The 21284-nt window shown below is 45.1% G+C and overlaps 1 protein-coding gene across 5 annotated transcripts; it reads right to left on the minus strand.

The window, feature by feature from the left end:
• Window positions 1-4242: 4242 nt before the first annotated feature.
• On the minus strand, window positions 4243-18917 carry slc25a37 (solute carrier family 25 member 37). Of its 5 annotated transcripts, XM_035379493.1 has the most exons (6): window positions 18600-18681; window positions 16853-16905; window positions 15013-15045; window positions 9887-10115; window positions 9678-9734; window positions 4243-9224 (listed from the first exon to the last, which is right to left on the minus strand). In XM_035379493.1, the coding sequence occupies exons 3-6, from the start codon at window positions 15022-15024 to the stop codon at window positions 8695-8697; spliced, it is 828 nt and encodes a 275-aa protein (XP_035235384.1). In that variant the 5' UTR covers window positions 15025-15045; window positions 16853-16905; window positions 18600-18681; the 3' UTR covers window positions 4243-8694. The 5 variants fall into 5 exon arrangements, with proteins under 5 accessions (XP_035235384.1, XP_035235382.1, XP_035235387.1 ...); XM_035379491.1 differs by lacking the exon at window positions 16853-16905 and having other exon boundaries at window positions 18600-18917; XM_035379496.1 differs by lacking the exon at window positions 15013-15045.
• Between the last annotated feature and the right edge of the window lie 2367 nt (window positions 18918-21284).

The following is a 21284-nucleotide window of genomic DNA, read 5'->3' on the forward strand; positions in this document are numbered from 1 at the left end:
CACAAACAGTAAAGCTGCCAATTACTGCACTATACCAGGCACGGCAAAGCAGCACATTACAGGAAACCGGTGCGGAGGTACAGTAATTACTATAAACATGCTGGCGAACCGCAGTTAAGACAAAAACGACTGTTTCCAAAACACTGAGTCATGCTCGTACAAATGGGGGATAATCTAATGGTATGAACTTAGCAACACGTATTAAAAACACTTGAGCCACGTCAAAGTCTTACAGCAATAAAAAACAGTCTCTTTGGATTGTCGCATATTACGTTATTTATATAACCTGTGGTATTAGCCAGAGTCCTGCAGAGGAAAGTGCAATAAGGACCCACGCCAGTCCTCAACACTCGCTGTCAACTGCTGCTTTTAGATGCAAAACAGCCTGTCAAATGCAAGTTTGCCAAATGCACAGACATTAGAAAAACAGAGCATGAGCCAAGTTTCATGCCCACATCTCCACTTGTTACTAATATCAACATGAGTCCCATCATTAGTGGTTATCATTACTGTCTGGAAGAATGACATGCAAGAGGTCTAAGACTGCAGGATGTGCCCACAGTCTTCTCGTGTTATTATGACACAGGTCAGGGTAACGCTACACACTGTCTTGACCTCATTTGGTCCAACCAAATTTGCAACCCTGTGTTTCTCACTCTATACTCAAGCGCACCTTTCCAAAAAACAACACACAGTTATTGGGAACTGCGCATATTTAGGTCAGCAGCAAAGAGGATGGAACTCAAACTGACAAAGCAGCTATGAGTTCTGGCAGGAAGACAGTCATTTCACCTGAAAGTAAGCATGGTTAGCTCATCAAATAAGGCGTTAAAATGACTTCTATGGAAACATGTTCGGAGGAAGAGTTAATGTGTGGTGATTGCAGAGACAAAGACACTGACAGGCTCTTCAAGGTTATGCTTTTGCCTTTTGTTACAATTCAGACAGGTGACAGCAAACGATAATCCACTCCATTATTGCACATAATCCACCAATAATCAAGATAAATACATAATCAAGCCCTTTGTGGCATGCACTTAATGTAAATATAGTTCAACTATTATCCTTCCTAAGTATGTTTGTTTTACTGTAGTACTATGCAACCATCCATTTTCTGTTTAGATAGTGCTAAGGCTTTCTACAGCCCAGATTTAGCATTCCTTTAGCGTGCCATTCCTGCATGTGATGTCAATGGCGTCCTGTCCCATACAAGCTTCCCGAGGCTAAAGCGCTCGAATCCCACACACAGTATCTGCCTCTGCATCTGCCCGGCTCTTAAGACCATGCGGCAACGCGACCGTCGAGCCATAGCATCATGCATCTCTTCACGGAGTCCATTCAGGCTCAGGAAAAACAAACAAGATTTCCTCCTTTAAAGCCGGGGGAAAAGCCGAGCCCTTCCACAAAGAGCGGCATTGTCCGCGCTCCAATATGCCGTGACAGGCTGACAAATTTACAGTGGCTGATAAGTCACTTTAAAACAGCCCCGCTGCGGCGCACAAGGGGGGATTCATAAAGTTCCCAGGGCCGGGGCCCACTGAAACGGGATCTCCCATGTTACAAGCACCAGCGCGGGTCTATTCTTCTTCAGTCCGCAGATACAGCCCTCGCATCCGACTAGCCAAGATGGGTAGCTATGATTATACCAACCCCCCCCCGCCTCTCCCACCCCCCTGCCCCCGCCCCCGCCCCCGCCCCCCCACCGCAGGAGCTGGCGGAGGAGACCGCGAGCGCCGATCGCAGTCTGTCAAAGCCTGCTAATAACGGCCTTATCTGGGAGACGGGAGCACAAAGTGGTGGGACAGTTTAGCGCAGATAAAAGGTGATTAGACAGGAGAGCAGCATGACGAGCGGGCCGGGGACCAGCAGAGAGGGACTCTCATTCACGGGCTCCAGATAAACAGCCAGAGCGGGAGAAGCAAAACAACAAACAAAGAGACTTGATGATTCCACCAGGTGTCTACGTGTCCCAGGACAGGTAAAGGGACTGCAATTTATTTAAAAGTCACCACAAAGGAGGGGGGGCAGATATAACAGCATAGTGGAGACAAAGGGTCTGCAGCAAGCATAGTCAAACTACTGAATAGTGAACGAAGACGCTCTATAGAAGACCAATAAATTCAGCCGCAAATATGTAAAAGTGTAGAAAGAGGTGAGGGCCGTAACACTGAAGCTAAGACATTCAAACCACAGTTGCGTGTATCAGCATTCATAAAACATTTGGAATATTCCAGATATAAAAGACTGGAATTGTGCACTGACTCACAGACAGATATAAAAGTAATCATTTACAAACCTCTGAATTTTTAATGCTTTTCCAAATTCCATACATTTAGAAATATATCATTATATGCATGGTTTCCATCTTTGTGTACAGTAGAGGAGGCACCGTTAAGCTGTTCCACCTGCCATTCCACTGAAGGGAATTGAGTTAAAGTCAGTCCTTGACTAGATAGAATCAGAGTTCATCTTGAGTCCATATGCCCTTTATTTCTATACATTAGGGGGTGAAATTAAATTTGTGTAATGGGTCGAAAGCATGTGAAAAAAAGGCCACAACCCATTCTCAATAAGAATTTGGGCTACACAACAGGGTTTTTTCCTGGCAGGAAAAGGGTCTTTGGTGCTCCCACAGAACTGTGGGTGCTCTCCATCTTTGGGCTAGAGCAAAGATTTCTCTACACAGGAAAAACCCTGAGTTTAAATCACAGCTCAAGGTATTCCCTAAAATAGATATTTTTTATTTTACATATCACATAAAGGGGTCAGAACTGCCAACTGCTTAATGTCTCCAACACCAGTGGTTCACAAACGCAGATATCTCAGTAAAGTGTATATGAAAGGTACTCAATACAATTTTGGTCGCCTCATTTAAACCATAGGCCAAAAAACAACCTGCACCACAGGAATAATCAAATATTCAAAATTCATGTACTGTTCTTATTACTCAAGGATTCATCCCTGTCAGGTTTGAGATCAATGAGCAGTCATGCAAAATTAACAATGTAAATATATAAACACATAAGTAATAGCGGGAATAATTCTGAGATAATTTCATATCACGGCATATGAAGAACTTGGACGCACTGGCTGATGGGCTGCAAAAATGTTTTTTTTTTTTTTTGCCAATATCGCCCTCTACTGAATATTGTTGTAGATGCACAGAAAAAACTTAATTCTCCGAGCCAAACGTTTTGCCACAATTAACTCGATGAACTAGTGCACAATCGCATTCTCATGGCTCCAAAAATGTCTGTAACTTACCTTTGTTAATTGCACGAACCGACGTTTTCGTATGCGGGTGTTTTGCGCGTTTTGCGCTGGCCAAATAATACATTTCGCCGAGCAGGCCTAGTAGTAAGTTAAGAATGAAGCATTTTCTTTAATCTTGGGACTTCCACACTGGGAATAAGCGGCTCACATGCAATTTGTGATTAGTTGCTTTCCAGCGTGGCCTGAACACATTGCGACCCCTGCTATGCCGCCATCTTTGGTAGAGACGTCATTTATATACGCAAGAAAGGGGGAACCCACGTGACGCCGACACAAGTATTGAATGGACCCCATAACTGTTCTGGCCTTTTTTTTCCACGGTCTGTGCTTCTGGCTCATTAATTGTGGTGAAATTCCAGCATAAATGCGAGGACTCACTCAACGTCTTCTGCCAAGTTGCAAAAGTTTCTGGATATTGGCTGGAAAACACTGATCAGTTTAGTAGTTGAGTACATGCGACTCCCCCGACCCGCGAGTATTGTCATATCATTGTCGTAGTGTCACGCAAAAAATCTCAAAATCCGCCATATTCAAACGGTTGTCATAAAAGTGTACATGTTCATGAAAAGTTGCAGAAAAAAACTTTTTTTTTTCCATTTGCTAAAAATCTGGCATCCTATCAGCCAGAATCCAAGGAATGACGGAAACGCTGCCCCTACCCCATTTCACCAAGTATCATCAAAATCCATCCATCCATCCATCCATCCAATATCTATACCCGCTTATCCTGGGCAGGGTCATGTAGTGTTGGAGCCTATCCCAGCATGCATTGGGCAAGAGGCAGGAATACATCCTGGTCACGCAGCAAATCCCGCCAAAACCTTCTTGCTGCGGGGCGAGTGCTACCCACTCCACCACCATGCCGCCCATCCAAACCCACCCAGAATTTATACAGATTCATACAGACAGACACATTGGTGTTGGTGTTTGATCACCCCTATGTTGATGAAGCTAATGAATACAGACCCATGATTATTTAGTACTTTTATTTCAGCTCCAGTGTTATAAACTGTAGCAGCATTACCACAATCATAAAATATCTGCATCTCACTTTTACCAGCAAATAGAAAATATCCTTGTTCTATAAATGGCACTCTATGTTTAAAAAATAACGTCCAACTCTTCCCCTCCCTTCATTGTGCGCAAGAAAGCGGCATTAAATGTTACATGACAAACAATTCCCCAAAGTTCTTCATTTCTCCAAAAATAAAATAAAATAAAATAAAATAAAGGGCAAAAACAATGTACAGCACAGTTTGCATAATTATGAGAATGAAATCTTTCACATATCAAGTTAGGAGGAAGGCTTGAAGTGTCTTGCTTCTTGGTTTCTCCTCACAGCAATTGGTCAATGTAGTCAGGCCACTTGAAAGGAGTACTGTAAATGAACCAGGCTTGTATAGATGGAAAGAACTCACTATTCCCAATCACTGAACCAGGAAAACTTAAACTGATTGAGAGGGCTAGTAAAAAAAAAGGGCATGAAAAGAATTAAGGAGTATACCTCTCTATTCGCATTATAGTCCTTATATCCAACAATACATGGAGCGCAAGTGTACAAATATCATTTCTATAGCAGGATTCTTTTCGGTCTCGCCAAATCATCTTGAAAACATGTTTTAATATATTCTTAAAGGTACTCCACTTGATTTGAAATAAAATCTCAACGGGACTGACGATATACACTTTGTCCAGCATTATCAGAGACTAAAAATGAATCTAAAATGCCAAAATGGCCACTATGACAAACACATCTTAGACTGCAGTAATACAATGAGAACATTTTGAATTGTATATTAAATATATTAGCAGGTTTTCTTTTTAACGTACTAACTATTCTAAACAAGCTGTTCATGTACACGTTCATCGACTGTCAGGTAAATCAATGGCTGCAGTTCACTTTCATTTTTTGAGAAATGGCTGCGAGGTTCAGCAAACAATTAAAGGTGCATTTAATTCTTAAGCGAAACAAGCTAAAACATATCAAAGAATTTCCAAACAGCCAGCAAACATCTGTCACCTGGGAGCAGAGTACATTCGAGTCTTGCATAAGCCCCCCACCATTTCAGCTAAGAGACTTACAACCACAATTTACAATTCAACACCCCCCTCCTCTCAAAAAAATAAATAAATAAAAAAGTTAAAAAAAAAAAAAAAATGTTTTTTTCAAAGTGTTAAGAAAAAGAGAGAGTATCAGCTCCCTAGTGTGAGTCATGTGAGTCATAAAGAAGGCCACTGTTTCCATGGTGATGATGCACATTTGAGCCCCAAGCCAAAACATATATGTGCGGACATGAAAGGCAAGAGGCACTATGCCCCCAAAATGAGTGACTCAAATGATAAAACAAGCACATTAATGTCACTGAAATCCAACATACCTATGGAGAGCCCATTCCTGCTCTTACAGAAATTGAATATACTGAAAATATATTGAAATAATATATGTCAAGATATTACAACACTGTACAACATACGGGTAAATATACAATAAAATATATTACCTATTTTATTTGTTAATTTATAAAAATATATATATATTCAATGTTCACATATTTACAATACATTAGAGTATATTCCATTTATGCAAGCCTGGGCAGGTGAGATTGAAGTAGTTCAGTGTCCCATTAAGGTTATGAAGGCAAACTGGATTAAATCCGTTGCAACTTAAATACTCAGTATATACACTATGTACTCAAAAATACTAAGTAAACTGATTGTGATACCTTTAAAGCTCCAGATCTGCAAGCACAATGTACACACACACACGAATGGCATGCACACACACTCACTCACACACACAGCACTATGAAATGGAGCATTTCATTTTTGGGGACTCCGAAAGTAGTAATATCGTTGGAAAACTATGTGCCTTTGCAGGGATACATTAAGTATTTAATTAAAACCAAACAAACAGAACTTGCAGCCTGCCGAAGACTCTGGTCATGTTTAATGGAATGTGAGGCTTCCGAGGGAAAGGATGCAGGGCGGAGAGGTGGAGAGGTGGAGAGGTTGGGAGGACTGCCGACAGAAGCACAGGGGTAACCAGCATGCACTCCTTCCAACCTGCTGAGCATTTCTGCGTCAGCCCGTTCAATCGCATTGCGCCACCATGCAACGGCTTCCAACATCCCTGTAAGTGCTGGTAAACTACAGAGCCCAGACAACGGACAGCAAAATAAGCTATGAGGTCATGGGGCACCTAGGTCATGATCAGGACAGGATTCTACGCTCACACAGCTCCGAATAGACAGCAAAAATGCACATGCAATATGGGGGAAAAAACGAATGCACGTGAAAACATCACAGATGTTTTTCTTTTTTTCCAACGCCGTGAAACGCGCCCGTCCCTGCCTGCAGCACCAGCGCCCCCTTTTGGTGTGTGCGCATAAAGCATCGACATTTTTAAAGTTCCTTTTTTCAGTCCTGCTAAAATTGATGCTTTTTTTTAGCAAGCTTTCAAAAAACAAAATTTCAAACTGATATTTCTCTGCAATGCTAGCTGCAATAGAGCAATATGCTAACAACAAAAAAACAAACACTTGTGCGTGATTTCAGATTTATACAATAGGGTTTGGCCATTACTGGCCCACATTCTAACTGAAAGGAAGTACAACGAGGAAGAGAATACTTTGCTAGGGCGGGTGCTGTGTGGTTTGTGTGTAGGAGTGACATGACAGCCAAAGTTTCTTGCCAATGTCCATACTGCACCAAAAATTAGTATCCGGATTCACAAATGAAAGAGGCACTTATTTTAAAGAAGAGCACCAAGCTCAACAGAAATGAAGCTGTAATTTCCAGTTGTGTCTCTTGTCAATCCCCTGCTCACATTTGCAGGGGCAAACAATCATCGCTCTCTGATTTCGAGTGAATTTATCAGTCTTACTCAAGGGCAACTTCACAAAACAATACACAATAAGGTAAAAGAGAATCGAAAGAATGTTTACTTAACCCCGCGACACATTAAGATAAACTGAATTTGCTCTTTTCAATTTCAAGTGGCTAAAATCTTATACACACATAAATAAATGCTAAGGTTTCATTTATGGCCAACTTAGGTCAGACACATATGGACCAACGTAGCTTTTCATGACACAGCAGGACAGTTGTGCTAAACGACATGCCATAAGAAGAGTCCAATGAACTATTCTGTCTTAAAGTGCGCTTGCATTTTTCACAAAATCATTAGGAGCACTCAATGGCTGCAGACGCTGTCAAACGATGTTGAACTCGGACACAGATCTGCACTGAAAAGCCTTAAAGCAGAAGTAGCACGCAGCATAGCATCGAAGAGGCACTTTCAAAGCACAATTGTTCCACGTTTGCCGCGTGGCAAGACCCAGGAATGTGTTAAATGACAGTCAATTATAACAACACAAGGAAATAAAAAAAATAACCCGGAAGTCTCTTCCGAAACCTTGAAATGCTAGCTCGGGAAAGCAAGTCAAATAAATAAAATTTCCTAAATTTTAAATCTATAAACAAATGGATGAAGCAAAACATTCTTCTGGAAGTACATACTGAGTCAGTGATGTGGGAGTGAGAAAGTGTAGTGGGTGATATTTGTATATTATGTACGTGTATACATACATACACGCACACACGTACACGTACACACGCAGACACACAAACACACACACAGCTGCCATGCAAAAAGATATGCTCTTCCCGTCCCTAATAAAAGGCTTTGGAGTGTTATTAAATTATTTTTTGTGTTTTGTAACAGCACACTCATGGAATAAATAAACACAAACTGGAAAGAAAAGGACGATGGGAAGGATCAGGAAGAATGGAGCCATGTTGAGTCTCAGCAGAAGAGCCATGTAGAGACTCAGCAGAAGAGCCATGTTGAGTCTCAGCAGAAGAGCCATGTAGAGACTCAGCAGAAGAGCCATGTTGAGTCTCAGCAGAAGAGCCATGTAGAGACTCAGCAGAAGAGCCATGTTGAGTCTCAGCAGAAGAGCCATGTTGAGTCTCAGCAGAAGAGCCATGTTGAGTCTCAGCAGAAGAGCAATGTTGAGTCTCAGCACTAGAGACCCATGTTGAGTCTCAGCATTAGAGAGCCATGTTGAGCCTCAGCAGAAGAGCAATGTTGAGTCTCAGCAGAAGAGCAATGTTGAGTCTCAGCATTAGAGAGCCATGTTGAGTCTCAGCAGAAGAGCAATGTTGAGTCTCAGCAGAAGAGCAATGTTGAGTCTCAGCATTAGAGAGCCATGTTGAGTCTCAGCATTAGAGACCATCTTGCCCACCTCCCATTGGCCAGGCTTCCAGACCCCTTTCCTATGGGAGCGATGAACACGCCGAGTCAGAGACACCACCACTGCAACACTGACAAACGCAACAACAACAAAAAACCCGGCGGGAACCTCCAATCGGAGGCCGCCTCTCTCTCTCGAGGGGGGTCGACGGCTCTGCCGGCCCTCCTCAGGTGGGCCCCGCCCCGCCCTCTCGCGCCATCTGCTGCTTGGTCAGGAAGTACTTGAAGAACTCGTAAACGGACCAGGCGATGGCGGTGGAGGGCATCTGGTAGATGATGCGGGCCTGCACGCCCTTGAAGAAGGCCGACGGGCCCCCGAGCCGGTAGACCGTCCGGAAGGCGTTGGCCATGCCCGAGAGGTGCCCGCTGACGTTGACCGAGCTGAGCACCACGTTCTCCTGCGTGTTGAGCAGCGTCTTGCACACGTCCAGCGGCGTGGTGACGGCGGCCGACACGGCGCCCGCCGCCGCGCCCGACAGGATGTGGCTGCCCGGGTGGTACTGGCGCCGCGGGTTCAGCTGCTCCTGCATCAGCTCGTAGGTGATGAAGTGCACCGCCTGGAAGGGGATGTTCATGGTCAGCTGCGTGCTGTAGCTGCGGTAGAAGGCGGCCAGGCCCTCCGTCCGCCGCACCGTCCGCACGCAGTCCAGCAGGCCCCGGTACGGCGAGTTGTACATCTGCATGCGCTGCTTCACCACTGCGCAGCCGGGCCGGGAGGGAAACACACCGTGAGAACCAGGCAGCGTCACAAAGCAGACATGCACAAACGCACGCAGAGACACATACAGTGAAAAAGATTTGAGCAACCTGAGTAAACACAAAACACATTTCTTTTCATTTTTAAAATTTCACATGGGTGATATGGGTGTTTGATAACTTTTTTCATTAAATAAATTTAAAAAAAATTTTATTTAATAATTTTTAAATGTTTTTTTCCATTCTGTGGAAAGATCTAACAACATTCAATGTGGCAAATAAGCAATAATACAGGAGATCAGAAGGGGGCAAATACTGTCACAGCAATATACACACAAACAGACACACACGAATGCATGCACACACATACACACACATCTGCACAAACACACACACGTACACACAAAGCAGAGACTAGCCGCTCATATTAATCAGGTTTACATGCGTTGGTTACCTTCAGCTGGGTTCATCACCGCGTCGTGAAGAACAGTGGCCAAGCTGCCCGCCAATCCTGAACAGGAAAATTAATATTCATGAGCAAGAGTCACACCACATTCACTTATCCCTCTGTCACTCAATTTCCATTTCCAGCCCTGCCAATCAGATTGGTAATATGTAATGTAGTGTGGATGGCAGTGTGGTCTGTGGGCGGCGGCAGCCTACCGTTGGCTATGTGGCTGTTGCCGCCGTTCTGAATGATGTCGCTGAGCGAGCGCTTCATCCTCTCGTAGCAGGCGAAGTAGAGGGCGTGGGCGGGGCCGGCCCCCAGCATGGTGACGTTGAGGCCCCTCAGGGGCCTCATCAGCCCCTCGGTGCGGACGATCCGGCACAGCGCTTCGTAGACGCCGCGGTACTGGGCCTTGGGGTCCGGCTGCAGGCTCTGCATTCGGGTCTGCCGGAACCAGAGAGAGACGTTTCAGACCAGAGAGGGGGAGGGAGGGAGGGAGCAGGTAAACGGATGGAACAGAAGGAAAGACAGACAGACAGGAGAAGGTTTGGTGATGGAAGAGAGAAGGCTGAAATGTAGAAGTGGTGGTATCGAAAAATGATGGAGGAGAAAGACTGCGGTGTTGAAAAAGAATGAATAATTGGGAAAAGTGATTAATATTTACAAAGGGTCCAGTCTGTATATTCTGAAATAAACAAGAATCATTCAAACCCAGTAACAAAAAACACTTCCTCTCCGGGACTGGACTGAGGGAAGCTCTGTCCAGTTGCGTTTCATACAAAATGAGAGAACAAGAGAACCAAACTCTGCACGCCACAGCCTCCAGAAGTATCAGGCGGAAATGAAAACTAGATTTTATTGTTAGGGAAAGGGAAGGAAACACAAGCAGTATGCTGGGGAAGATAGAAACAGCCGGTATCTGTGGCTGCCCTACATTTTCTCCCAAAACAAAAAACATGCTTTGTGTGATGGGCACAATTTGGCTCGGTGGAGTACAACGAAAGGGCCTGCCTGGGTCTCACGCCCTCACCCTGTGAAAGACCAACGTCACTCACACGTCCCTGCCCCGTGAAAGACACACGTCACTCACACGCCCCCGCCCCGTGAAAGACACACGTCACTCACAAGTCCCCGCCCTGTGAAAGACACACGTCACTCACAAGTCCCCGCCCTGTGAAAGACACACGTCACTCACAAGTCTCCGCCCTGTGACGTTTCTTACCCCAGAGAGACGAGTGCCGGAAAGAGCACAAACAGCTCAGCACCCGGGAGGCACAAGACCGACCGTCAAGACGAGCAGCCAACTGCCACATACCAGCCACCGGAAAACATTTCATTCTCAATGGATGAATAAAAGAACAGGAGGCCGCGTGGCAGAGCCTGGGGGGGCCGCCGACTCTCATCCTCTGCGCCACTTCCCCCCCCTCCCCACCCACCCCCCCCGCGGCCAGGGGCTTGAGTTCCCTCACGGCACTTTCTGTACTGTGATCCCGTCTTTATCTCTGTATACTCAGACAGTACAGAAATAATGTAAAACAATAAGAACACGTGCATCCCGTTCGGTAGCAGAAGTACAGTATAACCTGCTGTCCAGAGTTCGGGCTGCAAGAATAGCCGCTGGGGCAGTGAGTTCATACAGCACGTGACCATTGTACCGAGTCTCCCTGCCAGAGAATCGGGGGGGGGGCTCTCAGGGGGGTAAACAAGCTCAGTAGGGCTTCTCACACTCGAGAGAGAGGAGAGCGCTCTTACACAGGGCCGCACCGAAACGTGGGAGCGAAGCGGTCGCAGTCCGCCCTGGCGACCCCCTCTCATGGCGGAATCAGCGGCGGCCGTACGACTAGCTTACCGCGAACCCAGAGGACCGGCCGAGCCCGCATCTCAGAGCGAACGGCAGCAACTACGCCGAAAGAGCAGTTCAGAAAACACATCCCTGATCGCCCTGGCGACACACAGAACAGTGCTGTCCCAATGGCCTCGCTGAGTGAACAGAGAGGATAAGAGACACGGGGGTGCTGTAATTAAGCCAAACTCAGGCAGAGAACTCCCCCCCCCCCCCCCCCCAAAAAAAAAAAACTTACCAGTTTACTACCAGTATTTCTGCATAACCACGCCGATGCAGACATTTCAAACAAATGACCTTTTCCCCTTCCTCTTAGTTTTCTACATTACTGTTACACAACATTATGCTTCCTTTCTGCGAATAGTCTTGCGGTACTACAGAGGAAAAGTGTATGACGAATCGCAGAATGCTGCCCTTGCTATTGTCGCCCAGCCGAAGAGGTGTCAAACCCCTGGAGGCCGTGCAGTACAGTACAGTACAGCGTGTGGAGCAGGGCGCCCGTTTCAGTTATGAAGTCGTCCCTCAAGAATTACTTCCTGGAAGCCAGGTGCTGTGTACCAGGGCTTAGCTCAGAGTCCCATAAGCTTTGGAGCCTCCTCGTCCCAGTAATTCCCCCTGCTTAGGAGCTTTGCACTAGATAAAGCACACGAGAGGGGAATGAGCTGGGGGCTTATCTCACTCACAAAGTGATCATTAGACCCAAGGCTTAACGAGCCGAGCTCGAAGGTTTCCCAAAATTACGCCCGCGTAAGCGGACGCGTTCGGCAACGCCGCGGGCTAAAGTCGTGGCCAGAGCCCCCTTTTCTGTGAGTCATAGCGACCTGCCTTGAGGTAACATGGACTATGCCAAATCAGCCAGGAGTCTCTGAAAATTTGCTACCCAAAGGAGCTAGTTATTTCCCTGTCGGTTCTAGTTGGCGCGCTTATGATAAGCCATGGCATTCAAGGTCTCCACATGACAGATATGCCTGCAGAAATGTCAGCCTCAAGTACGCCTGTCAGGTCCAGCCGGGGACAAAACAGACCAAAGCGGTCGATGCAGGAGAACAGGAGAGATGAGGCCAATGGTGGCTTGGGGTTCTTTTGAGAGAAGAGACTCGAAGCTCCACACGTAGACCTGCCACAGAAACAGTAACCTCCAACATTACTCTACGCGGTATCCTGACACATATTGGAGAGGAGCCCAGAAACTGGTGGTTCCAAATAACAGCTTTCATTAAGCGATTACTAAGGTGTGGCCTCGGTTCCTTGATGTGGCTACTAACCGCTAGCATGACAAAGCAAACCAGGAGGGGAGACGAGCCGGCTGGGCTTCTTGAACAAAATGCGAATGCTAGCAAAGATTCCTTCTTTGTGTCTGAAAACTGGACGCAAGGCTAGAGAGGCATAACTGAGAGCGATGAGCAAACATTTCAGGGACGTGAGAGAGGACTCTTCTTCCAGGAGAATCAGTCAATGACCCACAAAACCCGGGTTATATAAATGAGCCTAAATATACTGGCGGGAGAGAGCCAAAAGCAATGGCTTCTGTCCGACTCCCGCAAGGCAAACTGAATAACAGTGCGTGCACTCAGCGTGAAAACTGAATGAACGACGTTTTAAAAACATGAAAGGAAGCGTCCCTCTCGCGGACACACGGGAAAGCCTACCTGTTAAGACCATTCATAATTCAGGAAGTGAGCAAACAAAACCTGAGGTGAAATGATTGTGCTGAGTCATGCACAAAGAGCATAACGCTTGCTGGCGTTATGCTGCCGCGGGTCTCGCTTCTGCAGCAGGAAGCGCATTCCAGACGGGCTTAAGGCGCGCTTCGGCGGCGGGAACGCCGGACGCCCGGGACGCCAAAACAGCGGAAAACGCCGGCGTTTTCCAGCGGGCGGAAAGGTCGCACACTGGACAGCGAGAGCGCATTCAGGGCGAGGTATGCAGACCGCAGCCACCGATCTCTGTGCAACTGAGCAGAAAGCCGCTAAAATTTACTGTTTGCGAAAGATAGATGCAGGAAGGAAAATGAAATAAATAAATACAATTGGGTACTTGGCATATTTGAATATGCAAATCCGCAGAATTCAGATTTAGGTTTGCTGAATAACACGGTGTAAACAAGTGTGCCTTGCACAGTTTTCATCAAGCCAGCTAAAGCTTGTTTTTCCTAAAGGATTTTTTTTCCTGACTTCAAAGTGAAGAGAGCAGAACCATATCTCTGTGGTTTTAATTCTCTCTCTCATGTTCGCTCTCCAGGAGAAAGGAAAGAAGCTCGTTTTGCATTGGAGCAGAAAGACCTTAGCAACTCATCCGGCCCTAGGCCAGGGCGGGAGTGAAAAGCAGGGTCAGAAGCCGCTGTGAACTGGGAAGGATTCATTTGCCTTCTCCACCAGCGCCGCTCAACTTTACGACCCCCCCCCGCCCCGTGTGTGAATGGCTGTGGATTGGCGATACGGGCCGTACCATTCTGACACACCGCGGGGGGTTCACTGCCTTCACAGAGCACATGGAAGGCAGCGGAGAGCGCGGTTGATTAACACGCCCCAGCGGGGGCGGCCTTGTTTCCGCGCGCGGGTTTTTCCGCAGTCTGAGAGCGGGGGCCCCGTTGCGTGTGGCGGCCTTGGCGCACACGGGCCTGGCGGAACTCACGGGGGAAAACACGGGGGAAACACGCGGGCCGCATTCCTGACGAGGCACGGTCGCGTGTGTGCGTGCGCGAGCGAGCGAGGGGGCGAGCAGCCAGCACAGCCAGCAGCCGGGAGCCGCGTGACGGACAGTTTGCTAATCAGCTCCATAGGAGGAGGGGAGCGAGCCCGCCCTCCGCCTGCACCAGTCTGATTCCCAGCACTGCTGCACTGAAAGAGGCAGGCGTGTGCACACACACATATATACACATTTACAGATACACAGACACACACACCACACATACCACACACACCACACACACGCACACACCACACGCATACCACACATGCACACATACAAGCATTTACAGACACACAGACCACACACACACATACACGCGCATTTACAGACACACACAAATACCAAACGCACACACACACACACACACACAAACGCACACTCCACGCAGCGCATGCTGGCTGGAGCAGATAACGGCACACGCCTTTGCCAGGCCCAGAGCAGCAGGGTATCGCGCCACAAACCCACCCATTATCTCCGCAAAGAGAGAACGGTTCTGAAGCACAGGCCAGCGTTTCAGCTCTCCTCTTCCTCCTCCTCGTCCTCGTCCCTGATCCAACCCAGCCGGGGGCAGTGCATCTGCGTGGTACAGCAGCCCATACAGAGCATCCCCCCCCCACCCCCCCCGTACTAGCCACTCTCTCCTCACTCGGGCCCTTCCATAATTACTTAATGGCCTCTGAATCATCTCTCAGGCTGCACCGTGAATCAGCCACTGTGTCGGACAGGAAGTAAAGCAGATTCATTCACTGCAGGGGGGAAAATTCAGCAGGGACTGGTTGCTCTGCTTCCCCCACACTGACATCTCACCATAAACCACATCCAGTGTACGCTGCCAGATATCTGAAAACAAAACACACAAAACAATGTGCATTTTAACACCATTGTATATGCTTGTTTATTATGTGAGTATGCGCGAGTATGAATCTATGCACAGAGGGTAGAGGACACAGGACAGGCTCCCTCCTGACATGCCTGAGTCTTCTCATAGAGGGGCTCAGGCCTTGGTTAATGTTTACCCCCGAGCCCTCCTGGGGCACGGCGGGCTTTCACAGGAGAGGGTAAAGGTTTCCACGCGCCTCCCTGAAGACGCGCGGCACTCACAGAGACGGCGAGGCACTCGGCCCCGCCGGCACGTGCGGGTTGCACAACCACGGGCCCGTCTCAGCTGCAGTCCTGCCTTTCACAATGCCGGCATTCCCCCGGCACGCCGCCACCCCCGGATGAAACGATGTAATTTATTGTACTGTAACCGCACCTCTTTTACTGTACAGGATTTTGGTTCGTCGGTATGATAGTGCCTTGAGTATTAAGCAATACACAACACAAGCACACCTAATTCTGCGCCGTTTCTGTAGCTTCAGTACTGTAGACGTACAGCTATGTACAGTACATGCTGACGCTCCCAGCAGTAAACTACGGTACACTCACTACAGTGAATCATTGACCAGACAGTTATGCCCTCTCTAAATAGGACTGATCATTCACAGAAGATGAGATAAAAATGTACAAGGAACTTTTCCATGTTCTTTAACCAATTCTTTAACTAATTCACAGAAACCCGTTCCTTGTCTCTCAGATACACATGTCAAATTCACTTTATTGGCCCGTGAACTGTATTAAATATTCTGAGGATCTAGAACTACTAGGAAATCACGTAGTTGTACATTATGAGGCCCTCTGGCTTTTTAATCCTTGAAATACACTTTTAATAATAAACAGAAATAAAAGAGAATACATTGGTTCATATACTTGTTTACCACATATCTTTGCTTAAAAATTTGATCTTAATGAGGCTAATTTCTATCTCTAAAAACAGTTTTACAAGAAACGCTTTACAAAAATTGCTTACACATAGCAGAGTCTATCTCTCGTGCATTACTAACGAGAAAATACCTGACACACATGTCATATGTCATGTAATTCCACACCTGAAAACTACAAAATATGTGCGATTGTCAGGCCTAGAAGCTTCAGGTTGTGTGTGACCCTCTCAAGTTGTAAGATTCTATTTAGCTGAATTGGCATCAATTCAGTATAAATATTCAAATTCAAGTTCTGCCCTTTTTACCATGGTATTGTGTGCCATTGAATATCCATACAGTATACACATCTACTGCTGTATCTTTAATGTAATATGCTGTATAATAGCTACTCTCCACCTGAAATAATTAGTAGAATATTCCAAAACACACAGATCCCAGAAAAGCTGATTTATGTGCTCAATTACAGGAGTCAGACATCAACAGAATTAGACAAACTCAGGACAGAAGTATGGCTCTACGAAGAAACTTTCGAGGACCATGACATTTTAAAGATAAATGCTAGGTGCCAAAAATTCTCACACCTTGCTCTCAAGGATGACTCACTGCGGCAAGCCACACAAGGTATTCTGTAAGTATGGTGCATATGCTAAATGATGACAGGAACTAAATATGACGAAAGGACACATCCGTTGCTTCATCACTGGTGAACCATTAGCGTTTTCTAATTCTGTAGGCTAGCATGCCAGATAAAAGGCAAACAATATCTTGCTGCAAGTCAAAGGAGTAAGATGACTGCATTTCAGATGATTAGGCTGTGGCTTTCTGGATAGAACCCCTCAGTAAAAATAACTCAACAGGAAAAAATACACAAAACAGTAATTTACCTGCAGAAATGCAGTGTTTGTTGCCAGAGATGCAAAAGGGGCTCTCTTCTCTCCTGATATAGGTAACAGACAGTAATATCAAGTGGAATGAGTTAATTCTAGATACCCAACTTAACTTAAGAAATCTTAAACTGACATATCTTAACATTCAAGATGTTAAGTGATACAGGGCATCAGAGGGCAGAAACATTATGTAAAAAAGCAACTTTGTGACCAATTCCAGCACAGAATCAATCCTGTTTGTAAAAAACTTAACTTAGTAAGGCCTGTCAGCTATTTTCAACAGTGTGCGGTCTAGTCACATAGAGTGTGGCTCTAAGACTCGTAGCATTAAGGTGAACTGTGCCAAACTGACCAGTAATCAAAGCCCTCAGGCCAGGGAGAAGGAAGCAACCACAATAGCCTGAGTAAGGCGTCTGAATGGAAGGACAGGGTAACCTGGCACAACGACAGGTCACTTAATTGTAACGGTTTAAGTGAGACAAAAAGTTCAGACATTAAGTTCTTTCACACACGTACAAGCTTCACATTACGGCTACCCAATGAAAGGAACCCTACCGTCCCAGACCGGGTCTCTATAGAGGAAACACTATCCGAGCGGTTTAGCGGCCTTGTGTGTGTTTAAGTAAACTGTTGTTTTAAAAATCAGCACTCAGGTTGTAAGAGAGAGTAGCTTTGGGCAGATGGGATGACGCACCAACGTCATCCAGTTTCAGTCAGTATCACAATTAAAAGGCAAACTGTATTTCTTTCTTTTTTAAACTTGCACGACTGGTCCCCTGGTTTGAATAATTCGTCTCTCTTGTTAAGGGGTGTTGTACCACACGATCATGACATCAGCACAAAGTCACAAAGACTCATTAGGTAACCGTGAAGCCTGGTGACAGGCGGAAGGTACAAAAGAGAATAGCATTGGTCAAATTGCATTGAAAACCAGGAGCCTTGCTCTGACACCTCTCAAATAATGCTGCACGCAATTAGGTTACTACATTCAGAAAATTCTAAGTAAAAATAACCGATACGTGCATTAATTTGCTGAGAAGGGCACAATAAAGTTTCAGTTTAATTTCTATACAACTGTCACAAACCGAAAGCATGCCCAGGAACATCAACTAGTTTAAATCATAGGTTTAAATACGACTTCACCTGAACTTGGTTGAGTTGGCAAACAAGAGGGGATGCTCATTCAATGGCTAGAGGTTCGCCTAATCAATAAGGAAAAGTTTAAACTGTTCCCCCTGTTCCCACCGGGGCGTGACCTTCACCTGGCGCTTTCCAAGCACACGAGGTTCTTGATGTGGCTCAGTGTGCTTTGACATGAGGAAAGCGCAACTGACAGATTCGTAAGCGGCAAGAAAACGTTGCTCTCCTCGCCAGCTAGATAGTTTTAAAACTAGTCATAACTTATGTTCTGGAAATGAATCTCGTTGGGTTTGGAGGAAGTAACTTTAAAGAACGTTGCACTACTCCGGTTCTGTCCTACCTTGCTCGCCAAGTTTCTTAGCAGCAACTAAGCTAATGTAAGATAGCTACCAAAGCTACAACTTAGTTCATTGTCGCTTGTTAGCTAAGCTAGCGAGCTAGCAAAAAAGCGAATGACTGTACCTAGCAAGATAGCTAGCTATAAAGCTAGCAGACGAAATAAGTGCAGTCCGTCCAGATGCAGTAGTTCGCAGTTTACTAGCGAGATAGCCAGCGTGATTAATACGGCAAACTTCATTCAGCTAGCTAGCTAGCTAGCCTTTACCTTGACAGAGTCCACGGGGTACATCAGAGTGTGCTCCAATATCCCTGCCACGGCTCCTGCTGTCATGTGTGTCACCAAGGAAGCAGTGGGTGGCAAACTCTCGTAGTCATCATCTTCCAATGACTTGCCATCTCTGATGTCTTCACTCTTCGACATGTCCAAGGTTGTAACTACAGGATCAGTGCGCAACTCCATGCGGGAGAAGCTGGACAGGAGATTTTGACACACTACTACTGAGACGGCGGCAAGGATAGCCACACCATCATCGCTGCGTTCCAGCGCGATGTGACGTAATTCCACCTAGCAACACACTACTCTAGCTCGAGCAATAAAAAAACTAAGTCAAAAAATTAAGGCGGGATGTATTATAAAATAAGGCGGAGCTAACAAACCAACCAATTAAAAGTGACGTGACCCAGGAGACCATTTGCGAATGAAACGCTTCGAAGTCGGGCGTAAATTATTTCAAGTACTCACGCAGTTGATATTGTCCTAAGTGCAGCACATGGAGAAAGTAAAGCAGTTGTTTTACAAGAAATTGAATATTAATTGAAATAAACATCAGCTGTAGCATATTTTATCAGATCATGAGTGAATTAGATAAATCCCGATTTTAAAGGGCGCAGAATTAAAATGCGGCCTTGCCCATTGTGTAGGTTTTCAAATGCTTCGTAAATGGTCTGTCTGCAAACGGGAAGTCAAGTTTAATCGAACGTTGTAATGTGATTATTATCTATGGGGTTAATGCGGGTGGCTGTTTGAGTTTATACACTTAGTTAGTCTAACATCCTATGAAACTGTACCGAGCCTTAGCGTAGTAGAGGAGGAATCATCATACATACTGTATATTAACATTCAGTGACACTCATCGTAATGGTTCAGTGCCCGCTAAACATATACTGTAGGGTTGTAACCGGAGCTAAAATGTATCATGTAAATAACTACTTGGCTAACGTACTTACTTAAAGGACAATTTGATACAATGCAAATGATTATGTCCCATGGCAAACGGTAATATCCGGACCTACAATCTCTGATCCGGATACGACAGAAGTGCAGGCCTAATCAGCTTAACATATAACAGTATTGTGGGAGTCTCATAACAAAATTCTACATTTCCTGTGATATGACCAAGGGAGGGTTTCAGTCAGCAGTATCTTCCCCTCCCGATCAAACAATTGGTACTCATTTGTTTTGCCTGCACAACTGCTTACATATTCCTATGTGGAGTAACTGAACGGCTCTGAAGTAGAAGTAGAATATAGCTGTAGGTAGGTGTAAGCATTTTGAAGGATGGACTTGCTTCAGTGGATGTGTATACCCTCCTGAATTAATAGACCACACTACAGTAATGGGACAGAGATAAATTATGATGGGATAGCCCATCCCAGATGATTGTTTTCATCTGTTATTTAACTATCCAAGGGTGATGTATTACGTATGACTAAAGTGAATGATGAAAAATAGAACATTAAATAAAAAAGGAAGAAAAAAAAAACTCTGAAGTGAACTTTTAAATGTCATTGGGCAGATTATTTGTTAAAAGGGAAAAGTAATTAACATACAAGCCTTTTAAAACAGTTTAGGAACGCAAGCCAAAAACAAGAACTGTATGCATTATCTACCAAAATTGAATAATCCAATAAGAGGAGAGGGAGGATTTTGAGACTCTTTACAAAGAGAAGTGGAAAAATTAATACAGTGATATGGAAGAACAAGGTCAAAATGATTGTCATGTAAAAATTAATTAAAGCAGTCTTGGGTTCTCACTATAACACAGCGTACAGAAAAAATGCAAATGCAAAATTTTTATGGTTGTTGGAAACCAGCTCAGGAACATATAACTATGGTTCAGTCATAGCCTGAACAACTTTGATAGAGCATGAAATAGGTACAAAGAACAAATACTAATCAATTAAGCAAACAAACTAACAGATCTATACTATCTTTCTTTTTACATTAGTCTTGGGTCACTTAAGAAAAATGATATTATATTAGCTTATATTATGCATCGCAAGGGTTCCAAAATTAATCTGGATGGAGCAGCATCAGACTGGGTGTAACCAAGGAGGCAAATGCGGATGAACATGCTTCGGGGTGTGTTTCATAGATTAGCAGGGCTATGGTTCTCCTATCACGCAGCATCTGTCCACAGAAAGGTAACAAAGACACTTGAGGTCTAGAGAGTATCATGATACTGCCGTGTGGCTCTGCAACCTCATCCTTCACATTATAAGCGCCTTACACCCTGGTGCATGTTTATGTAATTTCCTCATGGTTTTCCATGGCTCTGCACTTTATTACTGTTCATGAAACATAAATTAATTAAATAAAAGGTGGATTCTAAAATACTGTATGTACATTCTATGTTGGCGAATCCATTTTAAGTATGACATGGCTGTTTCTCTGAATGATAATAATCAATTAATTTACTATTCAATATGCACTATTTTTCTTTCTGTAATGCTAGGATGTTTAAATTGTTCCCTAAGAATTAGGGAAAGCCCTGTACTTATCGCACACCAACTGATCACAAACCAAGTAGCTGGTTTTTCCATGGCTGAACAAATACACATTCTTGTTAAAGTAATAGTTCACTTTCTGAGGTTTTCTAAGCAATGCTATGTTTCCAGAGGTTATACCCGAACAGATTAATTTTATAGTTTTTATTTACAATTGTAAATA

The sequence above is a fragment of the Anguilla anguilla genome, chromosome 10 (assembly GCF_013347855.1).
Source record: "Anguilla anguilla isolate fAngAng1 chromosome 10, fAngAng1.pri, whole genome shotgun sequence".
Taxonomy (NCBI): domain Eukaryota; kingdom Metazoa; phylum Chordata; class Actinopteri; order Anguilliformes; family Anguillidae; genus Anguilla; species Anguilla anguilla.